Source organism: Chanodichthys erythropterus, chromosome 21 (assembly GCF_024489055.1).
Source record: "Chanodichthys erythropterus isolate Z2021 chromosome 21, ASM2448905v1, whole genome shotgun sequence".
Taxonomy (NCBI): Eukaryota; Metazoa; Chordata; class Actinopteri; order Cypriniformes; family Xenocyprididae; genus Chanodichthys; species Chanodichthys erythropterus.
Genome location: NC_090241.1, coordinates 39,879,129 through 39,899,836, shown reverse-complemented (window position 1 = coordinate 39,899,836; position 20,708 = coordinate 39,879,129). Strand labels below are relative to the sequence as shown.

Below are 20,708 nucleotides of genomic sequence, written 5' to 3'. Positions count from 1 at the left end.
TTTACAGCATAACTGTATTTTTGCCACGTGGGAGCATGCGAGCATGCATAATTGCTGTGAATTTTAGAGGTCCAATAAGATACTGTGTTTTTTTTTTTTTTTTTTTTAAGGTAGATCACTGTTACTGAATGTTCCTATGACTTCTGCAGTAATGCTTTTTTAAGAAGAAGAAAAAAACAGTTGCAAAAGTTTTTGTCATCTTCAGTGGACATCTTGGGAGTTGGGACTTTCCATTGCTTGGTTTTTATGTTTATTTATATTTGTATAAATTAATGTAATTTAACTGTGCCTACCTTTAATTTAACTAAATATAAATTATAAAAGCAAACAACTTGATCCATATTCCATTCCAGTTGGTGGCGATAATGCACCAATAAGCTAGGTTGCCAACCGCCAATAAACACCAAAAAAGAAGTTGGGACTTTCTACGCGCTTTCGTCATCATCAGAGCCGTTGGTCATCATCACCAGCACTCAATTTTCGCGTTCACATCGTGCTCTACGGTTACCGGAGGAGGAGGAGGAGGAGGAGGAGGAGGACGATCGCTAATGAGAGCGAGTTCAGGTGTGTTACATCTACAATATGGAATCCTTTTTACATCCACGTTGCAAAATGTATAATCTAGATTATTTGTCCAATTTTATGATGAGTATGATGCTTGATGAGTCGTCACAGATTAACGATTAACGTTAGCTGTCTATATTTTCTTCACCATTAAAGTGTGGCCGGGCTGTCATTTTACTAAAAAATTTTTGATAACTGCTCGGTATATAACATCTTTTACATTGTTGTTGATAGTAGACATGTAAGCTTTTAAACGTTTTAAGCTTTTAACTTGATTGTGTATGTTTTATGCAGTTAGTGTTTAACTTGACTAACGTTAGTTTGCAGTGCACATGCTTTATTGCTGTGCATTTATTAGCTTGTGAAGTCTATATTTTTTTAAAGTTGAAAATGTTTATCTGTCACTTTTGTAATAATGAGAGCAGTACAATCCTGAGTTTTGTGCCGCATGAGAAATTGCATAGAAATGTGCCTAAATCAGGTTTTAGATGTGCTGTAAGTTACCTGATTGCCCACATATTTTCACTGTTTTCTTCATTGAAGTCCCACATATACAGAAATCACAGGGAACATCACCAGTCTGCTGCTAAAGAGCATCAGGCACAGATGTGTGATAAAACATTTAAATGCCATGTAGACTTTTGTGAAGTTCAATGTGGGACCCTAACACAGCTTTTGTCTCATTTAAAGAGCCATATTCAGTCAGGTCTGGAGATCCAGTGCCCATTTGGTTGCAACATGACATTTAAGGTGAGATCTACATTTGCATCACATGTATCACGGACACATAAAGACGGCAGTGATGTCTAGCTCTCATTAACGTATATGCGTGAGACATCGTTGTCAGAGTGCGATCAGACCTCACTAAGTGATTGCTGAATGCAGCTGGACATAGTGGTGTATTAGAGGTAAAAAATTATATAAATACTGTTTGGTTTCTCACACAAACCGATCGTTTTGTGTCTTGGGACATTAATGTGCCTTCACAAGCCGCAGGGTTTAATTTGGATTTGTCTGAGCGTGTTTATTGACTCTTTTAAATTGTGTGACCATTTACTCCCATTATTTGACTGACAGACTGCAATGGTTGGAGTTAAAAATCATCATTTGTGTTCAACTGAAGAAACAAAGACACCTACATCTTGGATGCCCTGGGGGTAAGCAGATAAACATAAAATTTTCATTTTTGGGTGAACTATCCCTTCAACAAAATTCCTTATTCGTAACATTAGTCTTCATTATAAGTCCCAAAGTGTATAGTGTCTGTCTAAAAATTAAAAATTACATCATGATTTACTCACATCTTGCCTGTCATTCATTACCATAATAAAGCTGAGAAGAGCTAGGACTTTTTATATTATTTTTTTTATGTAACTCTGATTGTATTTGTCTGAAAGAAGAAAGTAATTTACTCCTAGGATATCGTGAGTAAATCATGGTAATTTTCACTTCATTTAATTCTTTTCAGACTATCCCTTTAACATGAGCTATACAACAATTATTAATCTATGCCCTGCCATATTCTTATTTTATTTTTTATAGGTGAATCCATGACCCCAAGCAAGTGGATGTTGTCCGTCGAGAGGGAAGTTGTCCTGGGCCCATTTTCAGAGGCATTTGTTGAGGGTCTGGCAGCATTGTTTGCGACCTATTACAACTTGAATCTTGCTTATCAGGATGATGCTGCATGCACGCTGGATTTTATTCAGAGGTATTTCAGAGCATAAAATCTTACTCAATATTTATTGTTACTTTCACTTTTTTTTTTTTTTTTACTTTTAGGTTTTCAATTTAGGATAGTTTATCAGAATTAGATATTTTATGGAAAAGTTTTCAAATGAACAACAAAAAATTGCTAACCACATACTGAATAGAGAATTATTTTATTCACTGCATGTTACTAAAAATTGCAAGGTGCATCTGGATTAAAAACTAGACGAGCACAAGCAGATGCTTCAAGTTGCTTTTGAAGCAGTAGAATGCCAAGAGTATAGCAGTTAAGTATAGCACAACTGTAGCAAATAATCTATTATAAATATGCAAATAATTCAAATACTACAAACAATGCAAAAACCATATAAAAATAAAAAAAATTATTATATTGACTAAAATAACAATGAAAGATAATTAAAAAGAATAACAATTCTATAATTTCCCATGTTGTCACAACTTTTTTAGAGTGTGTTGCAGCCATCAATATCTAAACTTGTTTATTTATTAAATACAAACAAGTTGGTCAGCGAAAATTCTGGAAATATTTTCTTTGTACTTTTTTTTTTTTCAGTTAAAGTTGAAAGAGTATTGACATCACAGATTCTTGATTTTATGGCATTTTACAAAATGTGGTTGCACTTCCAATACAGTACAACTACCTTATCTTAAATCTCTTAAGGAGATCATTTAACAGCTGTATAATCACGGCAGTCTTCCTGTAGACAATGCACTAGATGCAGTGGATTGCAGTGTGCAATGATTTACATGTTCTATAGCCAAATTTTTAGAAATGCGTTTTTAAATCTGTATAATAATATAATCTGTACATTTTATTTATTGTAAACATTGAAGGCTAAATATTTTTACATTAATTTCTGATAAAATTAAATATGACCCGAACTCTTCATTGAAATTAAATGTAATTTGAATTGTCTGATTAATTTTGTATTTTATTTTTAAGTCTATAATGTTTTTGATAATTAGATGGTGTGTTTGTTTTTTTTTTTTTTTTTTTTTTCACACAGAGGACTTGTGGGCATCAACCCGGAAACTGGATCAAAAGTTGCTGCTGGAAAGCGAGACAAGAAAATGCATGGAATGAACCCACATGTATGCACACTGTTACATAAACTAATGGACTTTAAATGGCTTGTCATTTAAAGTATTCCAACAGAATTGATACCAGAGACTGACCCGATTTCCAAGTTCATATTCTTGCCTTTAAGGTAGGCACAGTTCAGACCATGTCTTTAGTTTATGACTTTAGAACACTTTAGGAATGTGTGCACTGCATAGTTAATATTTAAAGGCATAGTTCACCCAAAAAAGAAAATTTGATGTTTATCTGCTTACCCCCAGTGCATCCAAAGATGTAGGTGACTTTTTTTCTTCAGTCGAACACAAATTATGATTTTTAACTGCAGCCGCTGCCGTCTGTCAGTCAAATAATAGCAGTGATTGGGAACTTCAACTATAACAGTAAATAAAACTTGCTTAGACAAATCCAAATAAAACCCTCCGGCTCGTGACGACACATTGATGTCCTAAGACACGAAACGATCGGTTTGTGCGAGAAACCGAACAGTATTTATATCATTTTTTACCTCTAATACACCACTATGTCCAACTTCGTTCAGCTTCCCGCTAGTGAGGTCTGATCACGCTCTGACAACAGAAGTGATGTCTCGCGCTCATTGAAGTATATGGGCGAGACATCACTTCCGTCACCACAACGCGTTTTTTGACCTCACTAGCAGGAAGCTGAACGAAGTTGGACATAGTGGTGTATTAGAGGTAAAAATTATATAAATACTGTTCGGTTTCACGCACAAACCGATCGTTTTGTGTCTTAGGACATCAATGTGTCGTCACGAGCCGGAGGGTTTTATTTGGATTTGTCTATGGAAGTTTTATTTACTGTTATAGTTGAAGTTCCCAATCACTGCTATTATTTGACTGACAGACGGCAGCGGTTGCAGTTAAAAATCATAATTTGTGTTCGACTGAAGAAAAAAAGTCACCTACATCTTGGATGCACTGGGGGTAAGCAGATAAACATCAAATTTTCATTTTTGGGTGAACTATCCCTTTAAGTGCTGCTGTTCTCTGAGGTTTTTTCCAAGGCTAAAGACTTACATGTAATGTGCAATCTCCTTTTTTTTTTTTTTTTTTTTTTTTGCTTTGTTTCTCCAGATACATTTTTTGGAATCTGGTTGTGTTAAATAGCCATTACAATAAATTTGTTATGTTACTGAACCTGTTATTGTGAGTTTTATTTGACAAAAATGCTTTAACTTACAGCAAACAAATAGTGAATTGAATTCCACATAAAATGCTCTAATTTACTGTAAAATGTATAGCAGTACATGTAAGTTCATTGTTGCTCTTGTAATTTCACTTGCATTCATAATTATTTCTACTTTAATTTTAGTTACAGCTGTAAGAAATGTACAGCGTATATACAGTGTGCTGTGTTTTTTTTTACAGTACAATTGTAGTTAATGATTTACAGTACTCTTGGAAATTTTACAGTATTGCTGGCAACCAAAATTGCCAGTAAGTTACTGTAAATTTTACAGTACATTTGTAGTTAATGATTTATAGTACTCTTGTAAATTTTACAGTCTTGCTGGCAACCAAAGTTGCCAGTAAGTTACTGTAAATTTTACAGTCAATTTTTTACAGTGTATTGTATATGAATGTAAGTGTATTGTTTAAGTTGTTTAACAGTTATTTAATGTTTCTTTTGCGTGAATACGCTTGCTAGCTTGTTGTAAAAATCTCCAAGCAATCTTCCACTCACTTCTAGCGATAACTATTAGCTAATATTCGCTATTCTATTTGATGTATCTGTTAGTCACTTGATTTGTTTTAGTTTTGCCATTAAGCTGTGGCTACAGTGTCTGTGGTCAATAAAATGATTATAAAGTTTAAAGTCTTCAGAGTCATCATTTCAGGTTAACACTTTTTTTTTTTTTTTAAAGCTTAGCCTACACAAGGTCAGAAAGTAGTCTCATTAATGCATAGCTTTTACTTATACGCTAAGGCAGTCATGTGTTTCTGTGTGGTTGATAGCCTATAAAAAACAATTACACTTACACGGTTGTAGAAGCCACGCAGCAGGCTAACTGGGTGACTGTGAGGCGGCATAATGGCAAGAACAAACACCACTCTTCCGTTCCGATTAGAACATCAAACAGGTTCTCCCCACTCAGTGACGCACCCACTGAGAATCCTGTTGAAAGTGCCCTAGTAATTGGCGATTCTATTACATGGAACGTGAAAATAGAGACACCAGCCACCATAGTCACATGTTTGCCGGGGGCCAGAGCACCTGACATCAAAGCAAATTTAAAAGTGCTGGCTAATGCTAAACGTAAATATTCTAAAATCATTATCCACGTCGGCACAAATGATGTTCGACTTCGCCAGTCGGAGATCACTAAAATTAACATTAAAGAGGTGTGTGAACTCGCAAATTCAATGTCAGCAAAAGTAATTTGTTCTGGCCCTCTTCCTGTTCGTCGGAGTGATGAGATAGTTAGCAGGTTATCATCACTCAATGGCTGGCTGTCTAAGTGGTGTGCGCAGAATAATATAGGTTTCATAGACAATTGAAAAAGCTTTTGGGGCAGACCTGATCTGTTGAAAAGAGATGGTATTCATCCCTCCCGGGATGGTGCTGCTCTTCTCTCTAGAAATTTGGCAAATAGTCTTAGAGCTGAAACATGACAAACCAGGGCCCAGATCAGGACGCAGACAAACTGGCTAAACCGACCGTCTGCTAGCCGCCTCACGTCACAGAACTCAGATAATTCACAGCACATAGAAACACTTTCACCTAGATATTATCACATAGAGACTGTGTCTGTACCTCAAACTAGTAAATACAAAAAACTTCCGAAACCTTTTAAGGGTAAAAATGTAATTGATGTTCAAAAAATGAAAATCACAGATAAATCAGATAAACAAATGATAAAGCTTGGGTTACTGAATATTAGATCTATTTCTTCAAAAGCACTTATTGTAAATGAAATTATCACAGACAATAAACTAGACTTGCTGTGTTTGACAGAAACCTGGCTAAAACCAGACGATTACATTACTTTAAATGAATCTAGTCCTCAAGGTTATGATTATCGACACAATCCTCGACAGAAAGGCAAAGGGGGAGGTGTTGCTGTAATTTATAGTAAAATATTCAGAATCATTCAAAAGAATTTCAAATATAATTCCTTTGAAGTGATGGTGCTTTATGTAACATTATGTAAGTTGACATTTGTGCTGGCTACTGTATACAGGCCACCAGGGCACCATACTGACTTTATCAAAGAATTTGCTGAGTTTCTATCAGAGTTAGTACTGGCTGCGGATAAAGTCCTTGTTGTTGGTGATTTTAATATCCATGTAGATAATAATAAAGATGCATTTGGATTGGCATTTGCAGACATTTTAAACTCTATTGGAGTTAGACAACACATGTCAGGACCCACTCATTGTCGTAATCATACCCTAGATCTAATACTGTCGCATGGAATTGATATTGATGCTGTTGAAATTCTACAGCAGAGCGATGATATATCAGATCATTATTTAGTCTCGTGTATAATACAATTAGCCAAGGCTACAAAACCACCACCCAGCCATAAATATTGTAGAACAATCACGTCTACCACTAAAGATTGCTTTATAAATAATCTCCCCGAGCAGTTTCATCGCCTTAGTATACCTGACAACTTAGAAGAACTCGATGCTGCAACAGAAACTATTGGCTCTCTCTTTTCCAGCACATTAGATGCAGTCGCTCCTTTACGTCTAAAGAAGATTAAGGAAACTAATCCAACGCCGTGGTATGATGAGCACACTCGGGCTCTAAAACGAGCTGTTAGAAAAGCTGAAAGTAGTTGGAAGAAAACAAAACTAGAAGTTTTTCGCCTTTCGTGGAAAGAAAAAAATGATTGAGTACAGAACAGCTATAAGAAATGCTAGATCTACTTATTTTTCAAATCTCTTAATAGAAAACAAACATAATCCTAGGTATTTATTTGACACAGTGGCTAAATTAACTAGAAACAGAGATTCAACTGCTGACGTTTCCATAGAGCACAGCAGTAATGACTTTATGAACTTCTTTACTTGCAAGATTGATAATATTAGAGAGAAAATTATAAACATGCAACCGTCTACAGTTTCGCTTCAGACAGTGCACTGTAGTGTCCCTGAGGTAAAACTAGAATCATTCGCCGCTATAGGAGAGGAAGAATTATCTAAACTTATCAAATCATCAAAATCAACGACATGTATGTTAGACCCAATGCCGACTAAACTACTGAAAGAAATGCTTCCAGAGGTCGTAGGTCCACTTCTTGATATAATTAATTCATCTTTAACACTAGGACACGTGCCAAAAACCTTTAAGCAGGCTATTATTAAACCTCTTATTAAAAAACCTCAACTAGATCCAAGAGATTTAGTAAATTACAGGCCAATCTCAAATCTACCTTTTCTGTCAAAGATACTAGAAAAGGCAGTTTCAACACAACTGTGCTCCTTTTTAGAAAGAAATGGAATCTGTGAGGATTTCCAGTCAGGATTTAGACCATACCATAGTACTGAGACTGCTCTCGTTAGAGTTACAAACGATTTACTCCTATCATCCGATCGTGGCTGTATTTCTCTATTAGTGTTATTAGATCTCAGTGCTGCTTTTGACACTATCGATCATAACATTCTTTTAAAAAGACTTGAAAACTATATTGGCATTAGTGGAATTGCTTTGGCATGGTTCAAATCGTACTTATCTGACCGTTATCAGTCTGTGGTAGTTAATGAAGAGATGTCGTATCAATCACAGGTTAAATATGGGGTACCACAAGGCTCAGTATTAGGACCGTTGCTTTTCACTCTGTACATGCTGCCCTTAGGAGAGATAATTAGGAAGCATGGTGTTAGTTTTCACTGCTACGCTGACGATACTCAGCTCTATATTTCCTCGCGCCCTGACGAAACCTACAAATTCACAAAACTAACAGAATGCATAGCTGACATTAAAAACTGGATGACAAGAAATTTCTTATTATTAAATTCAGAAAAAACTGATATCCTAATCTTTGGACCAAAAACTTCCTCACGAAAAAGATTTTGATCTCCATATCCATTTACATATATTATATATATCTTCCAAGGGTTTTTTTCCCTCCTAGGACTTTTTTCCCAGTGCTAGCACGCTGGGTTTTTCTCCTAGGGGGGTTTTTCCACCCCTGGAAGTCAGCCGACATTGGCTTAATGTAGCACCATCTTGTATATGTTACATATTACCACGCTTGTTTGTACAGCTTATTTTTAACCACTTCCCTTTTTTCTGTGCTTCTAATATGTAAAGCTGCTTTGAAACAATTACCAATTGTAAAAGCGCTATATAAATAAATTTGACTTGACTTGACTTGACTTAAAATTAAAGTTAATTAGGCCTACAAGCACAGTCTAGCCTATGTATTCTCTCTGCTTGTCTGTTGATATAGTGCAGTGGTTATGTCATTTTAATATTATATATATATATATATATATATATATATATATATATATATATATATATATATATATATATATATATATATATAATACTATATATATAATACTATATAGCTTTTATGATGAAGGTTTACACTATGCACGTGTTCTTCTGCGTTATTCATATTGAAGAGCATCAATTATTAAATGCGTAAAAGAAACTACGAGCATGCAAAGTCGTAGTTCTGTCGTCTGTTAAGTTATGAAATGACAAAAAAAAGCGATTAAAGCTGCATTACACACTCTACACACTTATCCCATGACTTTAACCACAACCTGGACAACACTGTGGATTTACAGCACTTTTTTTCAAATGCTTACACACTGCTGTCAAAACTGTGAACCACACATTCAAAAAAGAATATATGTATATAATATATGTAACTCATTACTGTAATTCCGTAAATTACTACAGACTATTGAAGCAAACTGCTAATTTTCATTTACCTTAAAGAATTAGGATCTAAAAATTTAAATAAATCATGTGAAAGAATGTCACTCTTTTCTTTGAAGAAAATACTACTTTGTATGAAGTCACTGAAATTGTTCAAACTGTAAAGATGAAAAGTTTGTATTTTCTGTGTTGGTGTTTGATGCTAGTGTTTTTACTCTCAGTGTGTTCTGAGTGACAGTGTGTGTTATCTCAGTAAGGGTTGTGTTAGTGTTTGGCTGCACTGAGCCTGTTTTGAGCCATGTGTTAACTGTTTAGCTCAGGTGACTGTTGGTAGTGCAGACTGTAGTTAGAGTTTTGCACATGTAGCTCCAGTTGTGCTCACTTTAATTTAGGTATGATAGAACTGTTGCAATTATTTATTTTGACTACATAGAAAGTTTAAAATTTAGTGTTTACTTTTTTGGTTAATTTTTGAAATCCATATATATCCATCCATATATATGCAACAATGGACAACAAGTTATTGGGGGTTTTGAGAACTAGAACAAGCTGACTGAATAAGTTGAAATTTAGCTATAGTGTCAGCTATAGTTTATAAACCATGCTCATGAATTCTTAAACTGTTCCCTCAGTTTAACAAATCGTGCCCATGGATTAATAAACTGTACCCACGAATTGGATTTTGCAAACCGTACCCTCGGTTTTTAAATCAGTTCCCACAAATTCATAATCTGTGCGCACACTTTCGCAAATCCGTTCCCAGGGGTTTGTAAAAACTGTACTCACTCATGGATTTGTGGCCCCGCCTTCAATCTTTGCCGGTGTTAAATATTCGGTGTTTGAGATTTTCAGTGAATATTGACGAGTTTCCTGTTTTGAGTTAAAGCGCCACTGAAAATGTTAGTGCACGTTCTTCAGCTTACATTAAAGGTAATTAGCATATGTTTCAGCGTTAAAAGAAGTCAAGCTTATATTCTAACTGTTATTGATGCCCAAGATTGTATATGCTATACTGTGTTCTGTCGTGCCATGTGTTAGCTATGTTTGATACGAACAGAATGATTCGCCAGAGGTGTCGTTAGGATTAGCTAAACGAGCCAATAGCATTTTAAGTAGCCTATTTTTGTTGTTTCTGTATTACCGTCTTTTAAGCATATAGTTTTGAAAGTTTGCCAAAATGTATGGTAGCATAATAATATTAATTGTAAACTCCTGTGGTGAAGGCAGCAGTAAACTTTCCTAGTTTATAGAAGCACTTCTAATCTGGGTAGACTTGAATTTCTATATGTAATATGTTTCAAAGATTGCACACATGCAAGAAAACATGTTAATGTACTTTAAATATAGTTTATTTATTATCCAAATAGGCCACGGTGAATATATAACTAATATAATATCTATAGCCAATATTTTTTTCATTCCCAAATATGACTTTTGCCAATATCCCTGTACACCAGACAAAGCAGACACTTTTATTTTTCACTTTGTTTTGAACATGACAGTGTATTAAACATTTTAATAATACATGTTTGTTGTAATGTCATTTTATTATATATTTCAGATTGAATGTGTCAGTAGTAAAGGCTGGAATCACTGGGATCACAAGAGCAGACCAAACTTTAATTTGTCTGGGATCCCAAGACCCTGTGTAAAGTGTGTCAATGTGTGTTTAAATACAAGCGTTTTTGCTAATTAATTATGTTATATGTCGTGACTTCTCATTTGTGAATAAAATTCCAACACCGAATCAGTTGCTCTTTTTTATTCAAAGTGAAACTACTCTCATTATTTACTTTCATCTTTGATATTACAGATATGCAAATTACTACATGGTCTATTATTTTAGTAGCTAATTTAACATTAATAAAATTGTAATTGTTATGGAAAGCTTGTAGAATAGAACTAATGCATTTCATTGTGAATATACTGCAGGTTTGATCGTTTAGTTCCATATAGTTTCATATCACCACTGTGTTAAACTGAATCCTGATTGAGAATGTTTCCTAATAATATAAAAAAAATAACACTTAACTGTAGGATTTAATAAAGTCTCTTTAAAAAATATTTACCAACTGAGCAAGCAATTAAGAAATGACAGAACAATCACAGTAGTATGTATATATGTCTGATTATCCATAACAATAATATTCCTCATACTTTTGCCAGTTGTCTTCTCCATATAGCCTAAATATTTTTAAATAAAACCTGCATTAGTAACTTTTAATTTTTTAGCTGATAAATTTAACCACTTATAATTCAATTTCAACATTTTAATTGTTGTGGAAAGCGCATTAAAATAAAACCTTGTGAAAGTGCTGCAGGGAAGCTAATATCACTGTGTCATGTTTCTATTCATAGAGAGCATTGTGTGTTTTGCAGAAAAGGATAAAGAAGGTTTACATTAATTCATGCAAATCAAAAACATAAACGAAACATAAATCTAACTCTCAATGTGTTTTAAAAAATAATGTCTGGTTAAAGTTATGCAGGCTATCTGAGAAAGCAATAGGGAATGACACAATCACAACTGAAACTTTTATTATGCAACCACATATATATTTATACAAGTTATCTTCTCAAACTATTGAGCATACATAAAGTTATTAATAAAAAAAAAAATCATAAATTCATTCGACACGGAAACACGTTACAGAAAACTGTTGTGTGATCCAAGGACAGTCCACTAACATTTTCAGTGTTGCTTTAACTCAAAACAGGAAACTCGTGAATATTTATGTAAGCTCCGCCCAGTGTTACCGAAAATCTCAGACACTGAATATTTCATAACACCGCGGATGAGTTTTGTATGAGGCACCCAGAATGCATTGCAGCATGAAGCATGTCACCATTGTTGAGAATCATATGCTGATTCTTGATGTCTGTGTGTGAATAAATCTTGCAGCTGTTTTAAAGGATTTAATGTACATTGTATTTTTCAGATTTATTCTTTTGCTCTGATTTTTGTAACTTTTTTTAGTTGTTCTGGAGAAGATCCAGCACAAAATTAATATAACTTTTTCATATAAAGCTCAGTCATTAGATCAGTGAACAAAGCCATAACATGATGAAAATTAGATTCATATCATTGAACAGCTGACAACAGCTAAACATATTGCCTTTTGCTTTTCTTGTCATAACAAACAGCAAGAGCAGCCAAACAAACATTATTACTAAAACAGACAAGAGGCAAACTGCCTAACTGAAGTAAGCGCTGACCTCGTTCACAGTGACATCAAAACAAACTTATTTTCAACAAATCATCAACATCTAAACTTCTGGTAATTCTCAATAACAACTTTTGTAGATGTATGTCAGAAATAAAGTCAGTCTGGTTAGTAATAAGTGAAGCTGGTAATGCTGTTTGTGGAGTTGTTTAATCAGATCTTCAGAGATTTAATGTTTTTTATCTTCAGTTGATTTCATCGAAGGCTGTGGCTGAAGTTGTAGTTCTTGTTGTTTCTCTGTCCTTCAGTGATTCTGCTCATTATCACCTAATTATCTCATTAACTCCAGTATGTTTCAGTGTTACATTTAACAGCCTGTAGTGTGCACACTGAGCAGTGTTCATTTTATCTGGGCTAACCTATGTGGGGCCTCCATGGAAACCGTGGACAAAAATGTCTGGGCCCCAGTTAGCTATGTTGGCTGGGGTTGTGGCAACGTAACCGGGAATTTCACTTTTCCGGTTGCCACAACGTAAGTTACATCACCACGACGAAAGTTTGGTCACCAAATTACGTTGCAGTTACGTAACAGTCACGTATTTTGGTTAGCTGTGATGTCAATTGTTGAATGAATGAGTGTCACGTCCAGCTTGTTTACTTCGAACCGGAAGACGCTCCCACTTTTGACGCAAGGCCTCATGGGGCGTAGGAAACTTGTGGATAGACCAAGCGGCAACCTCCCCCTTTCTCTCATGAAGCCAATACGGAAGTAACTTAAACTGCGATTCATCGACTGGCCGCTAGGGACAGGCTCCAAAAGAGAGCAGAATCTCATAGAGTCCCATGTTAAATTGGCCAAGTTTATAGCAGAAAAAAACATGTTTACAAGTTGGTTCAAATTGTGGTTTTGGTCTATATTGCTATTTTTGCCCTTCATGACAACTCTGAGGGGGGTGAATTTTTTTATAACTTATCCGTTTAAATTATATTAAGCCTTAAAGTTCTGCATAATTAAGGGCGTGGTCACTTGAGTGACAGGTATGCCACTGCTGTCTGTGAGCCGTCATGTTACCTCAGCTGCCGCTGAATTTGGCATCTCAGCCGTTTTTGTGCTTTTTTTTCTTGATTATTTTATACAATTATAAAATATGGCTTGCTGCATAATATTCGAGACTGATGTGTGTCTGTGTGCATGCATGGGGAAGAGATACAGAACACACGTTGTTGGATCGTGGCATTGGCTGAAAGTTTTGATTGCGAGATTTACTACAATGACAATACCAGGAGGATATACAACTCTGACAGCACTGCTTGGATATTATAACTAAAACTGCTGCACTATTTTGAAAAAAATATACTTTGGACACAGGCTCATTTGTTTGTTAGATACGATTGTATACAGTTTTACAACATAAAGGCTGCTCAGATTGCATCCTTTCTTGAAGAACGATGACGAAGAGCAGATCATTCAGAAGAAATGTGAAATGTTTTTTTTTTTTGTTTTGTTTTGCAATGGACATTTATATTTTACCGAAGTGCCACAGATTGGATTCATCTCGCGATCTCTATTATAAAGGTATGAAGTCCCATTTGATTTTCCATGTTGTTATTTGCACACCCAACACTACTGGTGTTGGAGCATCTATATCTTAAAGAAACACCGTAGATTGACAGTAAACCTTTAGAGTGACGTGCGGTGACGCACAGCTAAGATGGCCTCATTTAGGCGTCAAAACTGCTGTTCAGAACTCTATGGGTGACGTCACGGACACTACGTCCATATTTTTTTAACAGTCTATGGGATAGACCTTATGTAGCCCTGCCCCTTTTCAGCGCTGAGTTCGTTGTCTTTGTATTTCCACAGCGATCTTACGTATTTATGTATTACGATATTACGTATTTTTTACCTTCATAAACAGTTTTCTAAGTCCTTAGAATGATTAATTGACTTGTAGTGGTGTGTTTGAGGCGAGCACTAACCCCCTCTGGCACGTCTACGCCAAAAAACAGCACTTGCAAGTTGAGCTTCGCTGACCCGACACAATCTCGCCATGTTCACATTCAAGCGAGAGTGACAAAATGCTTTACAGTAATTCAAAAACAATGTATATATTATGACTTTATAAGACAATTTCGAAAATTACCCACCTCCATCGAGATTTCTTGTACTGTATTTGCAAAACTACAGCGCTGGTGAGCGTTGTAGTCGTTGTAGTCCAGAGCTGCGCTTGGAGTATTTACGACAGTGTGATTCATTGAAGGAACCTGTAGGGGGAGCTTCGCAAATCTTACTGAGTTCCGCTTTAAAATCTTACCGGTCTATTGTCATTTGTTAAGACATCTGCTTTAAACATAACAATGCTCATGATAACTTTCATTAACTCTACAACAGGTAAATCCACTTCACCAGCTAATTATTCTTCAACAACGATGCCATAGAAATATACAGGGCTACCGTAAAAAAGTTCAAAGACAATATTCTAAAGATGGCGGCACGCTTGTTTCTCTGGTAAATAAGGTCTATAGGTGACGTGCCGGGCTCCATAGGTTTATGATACTTACACGTTTTGTCCATCAAGATAATTTTGACAAAATGACACAACTTTTATTAAACTTATAAATACATAAATGCAGTCGCAAGAAATAAAAAGCTAAAAGTAGGCTAAAACAAACTTCATCATGGTCGCTCGATCGACTTCAACGCCACCATCAATAAGCTTCCAACTCTTTCAGTTTTTATCTACAAACATTTTCCCAGAACGTTTGAGTTAGACTAGATTTTGAGAGCACATTTATGAGCATAATGAGGCTGTAAAAGCGGATTGAGCTCACCTGTTTGCTGTGATGATGTTTTATATTGATAACAGCCTCTGTAGTACACTGTAAAGCTTTACTGTAAATTTACAGGAAATTTCTAACAGTATTATACTGTATTTTCATAAAACAGTAACATGCTGTATATTTTACAGAATGTCTGTAAATATACAGTAGTTTTCTGTTTTCAGCCCGTTTCACTCGTAATACAGTATAATACTGTAGAAGCATTGCATTATGGGATTGACTTTTTTTTTTACCGCGCTCATTTCAAATTTCTAGACCAGGCATACATTTTAGCTTCTTTCCCAACGCTTTTAGTGTTTCACGTCGACTCTTCAGGGTTTAAAGTTATCATTAAACGATATTTGAGTGAATATAGTGTGCAGTTTTAAGCTTTTGAAGCGTCGGTTTGCCTGAAACACGGGATGACTGGACGGCGCTGCTGAGAAGACGGAGATGTTATTTTCCACCTGATTAATCAAAATGTTTGCCTGTGTCGAGAAGACGGATAAACGATTGTTCGGCTGAGAATACGGAAAGTCAGTCTTTTCTGGAGCTTTTCGTTCGCGTTTCTACTTCGTCATGAATGGTTTGATCTTGAAATGTTAAACTTCTCATGAGCAAACGGTTAACGTTACTCTGTTCTCAGCGCTTCATGCAGTAAACACTGATGTTTCATGTTATAGACAATGTTATGTTATGTCATGTTATGTCCAGCCTGAAAAAATACAGTTTTTTTTTTTCATGATTCGAGCGTTTAGAAACTAAATTTATGAGTCGGTTGTTGTTAGATTTCATTGGTGATTTCAAATATGAAATTTAATCGTAAGGTTGGCGAACAGTTTTGGAGAATCTGATGTTTCCCCATTCAAAGAGGAGCTGCATGATGCCCAGGATGCCCGAGAGGCGTTTCAAAGATGGCCGCCGAGTGAAATGGCTTGTCTTAAAGGGACTTTGCTGTGGCTCTACGGAGACATGACCACTGGCAACGCGAGACTTGAATGTTAGCTCTCGATCACTGTTGCCAGATCTCGCGATAAACATTTCCGCAACTGTTGAAGACGGAGAGCAAGCAACAGCAAATGTTAAAGCAAATCTTGCTTTTGGTCTTGTAAGTATCTGTGTTTTTCATTTTGACATGTGTTTATTATTTATGTACATTATGTGTAGGAACCGTGACATTTTAGCAGGTAACAGTGCAGACTAAAACGTGGTTAGATTAACATACATGCACATGTACTGTAGTGTTTCCTTGTGCCCTAAAACTCTGTAATTATCTAAATACAAGGGGGTAAACATGAAACCTGTGCACCCTACTATTATTTGTTATGGAAGCCTTGTCTTTTAATCTTTTGATCATTATGAAAGAAAAATATGAGTTTTTGATTTGGCAAGGCAAGTTTATTTTGTATAGCACATTTCAACAACAATGTTCAAGGTAATTCAAAGTGCTTTACATAAAACATGGAATTTATGGAACTGAAAATTAATCAAGTTGTTTTATAAACCAAAAAATATCGTTAACATTTTTTATTTAACATTTTTTTGGTCAATGTTTTATATTTTTATTATGTTACACGTTGTAATTTTCTTTTAATGTTTATTTGTATTGTATTTGTAAAATTAAATGTATTATTTTTTTATCATTGTGTATTATCGAGTTCTTTTTCTAAATAAAACCTTTTATATTTAATTTGTTTGGACGGATTGTCATTTATGAGAACCTGTTATATTTAAGTGAAAAGAATCCTTTAGCCATTATTTTGTTGTCTATTGCATGTATAGATGTAATCATTCATTAGTAATGCAATTGATGACTTGTCTATTTTTGGGTTATGGTTAGACGTCTATTCGATTTTCACTGACAGGCCCAATTTTGCCTTATTTTAGCCTAGACCCGTATTAACCGTCTATTAGACATAAATATGTAGTCGTCTAATAATCGTCTAATTGACGACTAGTGTATTTTTGGGTTATGGTTAGATTTTCACTGACTGCCCAAATTTTGCCTTATTTTAGCCTAGACGGCCGGGCTATGTTTTGATGGCTATTAGACGTCTAATAGACATAAAATTGCTTGCTGGGGTGTTTAGATGCAAATTACGCATACACGCGTTATATCATCTGTACACATAACGTCTAAGAAATATTTGTCTTTACGGCCTTCCATATGTAACGTTATGTGCCTTACTGGGGCAATTTCCGAAACGTTTATATAGAAAATGTCATTCCAGACATGTTCATGGCATATATGATACAAATGTCTGATCACATTGAAAAGATTTAAATGAACAGTGCTAGGATTTTGAAGAAAAAATATTGCATGATAAATTTGCCAGACTGAAGCCTATTATGAAATATTTTATTTATATTGTGTGAGGAGCTGTGGTCCTTCGCTGTTACAGCTTGACTTGATTTTGGACTTGATTTTGTCCATCGAGAATTTATTGGTTCGGTGGATCATTGTCATTTGCTATTGCTGCGATCTCATGTGAGTGACGGGTTGTCCAGCCTTCGCACCAATGCAAAATACTGCAATCTTCTGTTTAAAATAGTATGAATTGTCACATTTGATTTCAGGATGACTTTAAATAACAGACAAATTTATTTATATATATTTATGTATAAAACTTTTATTCCAGGTATATATAAAATTAAGACTTTCTGTACAATGTCAGGTTTTACATGTAAATTGATTTAAAAAAAATATCACACAATAACAAGATGCTATTTATCAAACTCTAACAGTGCATTGATCTGCTACATAATAATCATGTTTCACAATAGAATTCATTAACTAAAAAAGTGACACTGAAAAGCTGATGTGTGATTCATTTGAACTTAGAGCAAGAACACTGCATCGTCTCCACTGGAAGAGTTCCTTCCTGCGGAGGCAAGTGCAACTCACATCCTAATCGCTGTCATTGGCCCAAATGCACAGGACCAGACAATTATATCCAGACACACTGTCAAGGTGTCTCAACTACCAGCTCCACTGTATACACTGTGGCTGTTCCTCTCCATACTTTTAATGTGGCAACTGCCACAAAAGAGGAGAGCAATCAGAACTTCAGTTTCAGGTAGGGGATGCAAGTTCAGTCACCACCGACCCCAAAGAGTTCAAGCAGCTCTTTGCAGTCTGGGTCAATAAGGTCAGCAGGCTTCTCCCCACAGTCATTTTCAGCCTCAGTGTCTGCACCCAAGGAAAGCAAGTACCTGAAAACAAAAAGAAAAACTATTTCTTTAAATCTTCACCCAGTTTCACTTTCTTGTCTGATCTGATTTCACAAATCAAGCACATTTTAGAGGTCAAAGAATACATCTGGAAAATTGAAGTTTGGCTTCTTTGCAGCCTTTCAATTTTCTTTGATAGATAACTAAAACTGTTTTATTTTCTATATACTATAAATAGCAATCATCTATTAAATGTCCAGGTGTAATTTTTTTACAGAAGTCCAAATACTACATTAAATTGAATATTTCACTTACTTAGCTATCTCTGGAAAGCCATCACTGCAAGCCATGTGGAGGGGAGTCCATCCGTCCTCGTCTCTCTGGGTGAGGTCAGCCCCAAACTTTACCAGAAGCTTCACACACTCCAGGTTTCCAGATAGGACTGCCTCATGAATGGCTGCCATGCCTGGACAATCAGCAATAAGTTAATGTTATTGCTCAGACAGCTCAATTATCAGTGGATTAAAGCTTGAGATGCTGAAGATTGTTATCAAATAGTCTGAGCTGCCTAGACAAAAATGGCATTGCTAATTATTAGGATAAAGAGCCTTTATTAGATATCAGGGAATGTTTTTGTGATCATAATTGCATGAAGAGTATCTAGTTGATTCTGATCAAAGATTTACTTTCCCTTGCTGACTCAACTCAACACAGCATGCAAGTAGTTAGGTTTCCTACCTGAATGGTAAATGGTGTCCAGGCGCACTCTTCTGGTTCTAATGAAGCGTCCAATTCTCTCCAGCTCTCCTTGACGGACATAATCCTGGAAGACTATGTCATTGGGAAAGTGAACATTGCGAACAGGTTTGATGGAAGGCCGAGAATGAGAGCATGACACTGGGCCAGTGGCATTTGGATTGCAGCCCTCATAGTGTATGGTCTGGGTGACTGGACACTGGTAGTACTTCATTATTCTTTAATGGTCTTGTTTCCAAGATGAGAAATTCTGTACCAATTCTCAATGTGGCTAAAAGGTTCAGCAGAATAAGGTCTTTAGAAGTTTTTTCCAAGATGCTGGTCTTGATGATTGCAGCTGGTCTGTCTGTTCGTCTCTTTATGTACTGTTCCTTCCTAGACAGTCGTTCTGAAGTTGGTCTGAAGTCAGGGCTCTGTAGGTACTCTATTTATACCCTGCTCTAGACTATATTAAGAGGCTGTCATTTCATAGCTCAGATGACCGAATTGGAAGATGGGTGGGTGTGATCTGAAGTCACACCCCTATGATTCTCAGCCAACTTAGCAATGATATCCGTAACCTCAGCTTGTTTTCATGCACCACATTTCCTCCTCCTGACTGTTGTCACACAACAGGGAAGCCAATAGTAATTTCTAGTACACATTGAATAGGGCATAAAAGTGGTTTATAGGTACTGCCTACCAAACATGAAGGCAAGGACATTTTGACGGTCACAATTAGGTTTTTAAAAATAACACTTGAATAAACAGTCATCTGCAAATAGTATCCCTGGCAAGAGCATCTTTTTTGCTGGCTGTTGAATCACATTAATATGTCATGATCTCTGACAACAGGCCTGACAGTGCTTTCTACTTTAAGTCTACATGACTTTTGTAAGATGAGTTATTACTCAGCCCCTAGTAACAGTTCCAGAAGTTTCTGCATGTTTTGCATGAAACGCATAAATCAATCCGAAATGGTTAAAACCCACTCACTCAAAAATGGATAATTTGACTATTTACTCAACCTCATGTCATTCCAAACCCATACTGTATTTATTTTTAAATGAATCCAGCTCTTTTTTGAATGAGTTCACAATGTCCATGATCGTCTAAAACTCTAAATAAACACCACAAATATATAGTAACTAGTCCTAAGGTATTTGTCAGACTTGAAGCCACATAATGGCTTTGTGTGAGGACCAGGCAGTAATTCCAATCACTTTGTAAATTTATCTTCCCTTCTGCCCAAGCTCTAAAATCGTATTCTTTCAATTCTTGCAACTGGCCATGGCCAGTATTATATATTATATAATATATATAGTAACCGCAATAGGGACTATGAACTTTGTTTTTATGCATTACAGTACACATGTACAATACAATGTATAAGGATTCCTTTTTATGTTCCATGGAAAAAACGTGGGACAGCATGGGCTGAATAAATGGCATCTTTTCAGTTTTGCCGGAAAATAAAAGCGGAGCACAACATTTAGATTAAATTATGATTCAGTCATGTTAAAATATAAAATGCAAGGAATAAAAAACAAAAAAAAACCCACAACCAACATGTTTAT

General features: G+C 35.7%; 1 protein-coding gene and 1 long non-coding RNA gene across 2 annotated transcripts; one reads left to right on the top strand and one right to left on the bottom strand.

Moving 5' to 3' along the window:
• Positions 1-462: 462 nt before the first annotated feature.
• LOC137011527 (uncharacterized) lies at positions 463-3,682 on the top strand. Its single transcript, XR_010893487.1, has 5 exons — positions 463-564; positions 1,255-1,314; positions 1,642-1,721; positions 2,107-2,275; positions 3,303-3,682. It is a non-coding gene; the product is annotated as an uncharacterized lncRNA (long non-coding RNA).
• A 14,057-nt stretch (positions 3,683-17,739) lies between these two features.
• ppp1r27b (protein phosphatase 1, regulatory subunit 27b) lies at positions 17,740-20,533 on the bottom strand. Its single transcript, XM_067374713.1, has 3 exons — positions 19,135-20,533; positions 18,712-18,862; positions 17,740-18,438 (listed from the first exon to the last, which is right to left on the bottom strand). Exons 1-3 carry the CDS (start codon positions 19,364-19,366, stop codon positions 18,318-18,320), a joined length of 504 nt encoding a protein of 167 aa, XP_067230814.1. The 5' UTR covers positions 19,367-20,533; the 3' UTR covers positions 17,740-18,317.
• Positions 20,534-20,708: the final 175 nt, after the last annotated feature.

What these genes read in the sequence shown, in the direction of transcription:
- ppp1r27b (XM_067374713.1), bottom strand. Translation starts at nt 19,366, where the DNA reads ATGAAGTACTACCAGTGTCCAGTCACCCAGACCATACACTATGAGGGC. An exon ending in GGACACCATTTACCATTCAG is followed by an intron (nt 18,863 to 19,134) that starts GTAGGAAACCTA and finishes CTGATTGTCCAG; the next exon opens with GCATGGCAGCCATTCATGAG. An exon ending in GGCTTTCCAGAGATAGCTAA is followed by an intron (nt 18,439 to 18,711) that starts GTAAGTGAAATA and finishes TTTTGTTTTCAG; the next exon opens with GTACTTGCTTTCCTTGGGTG.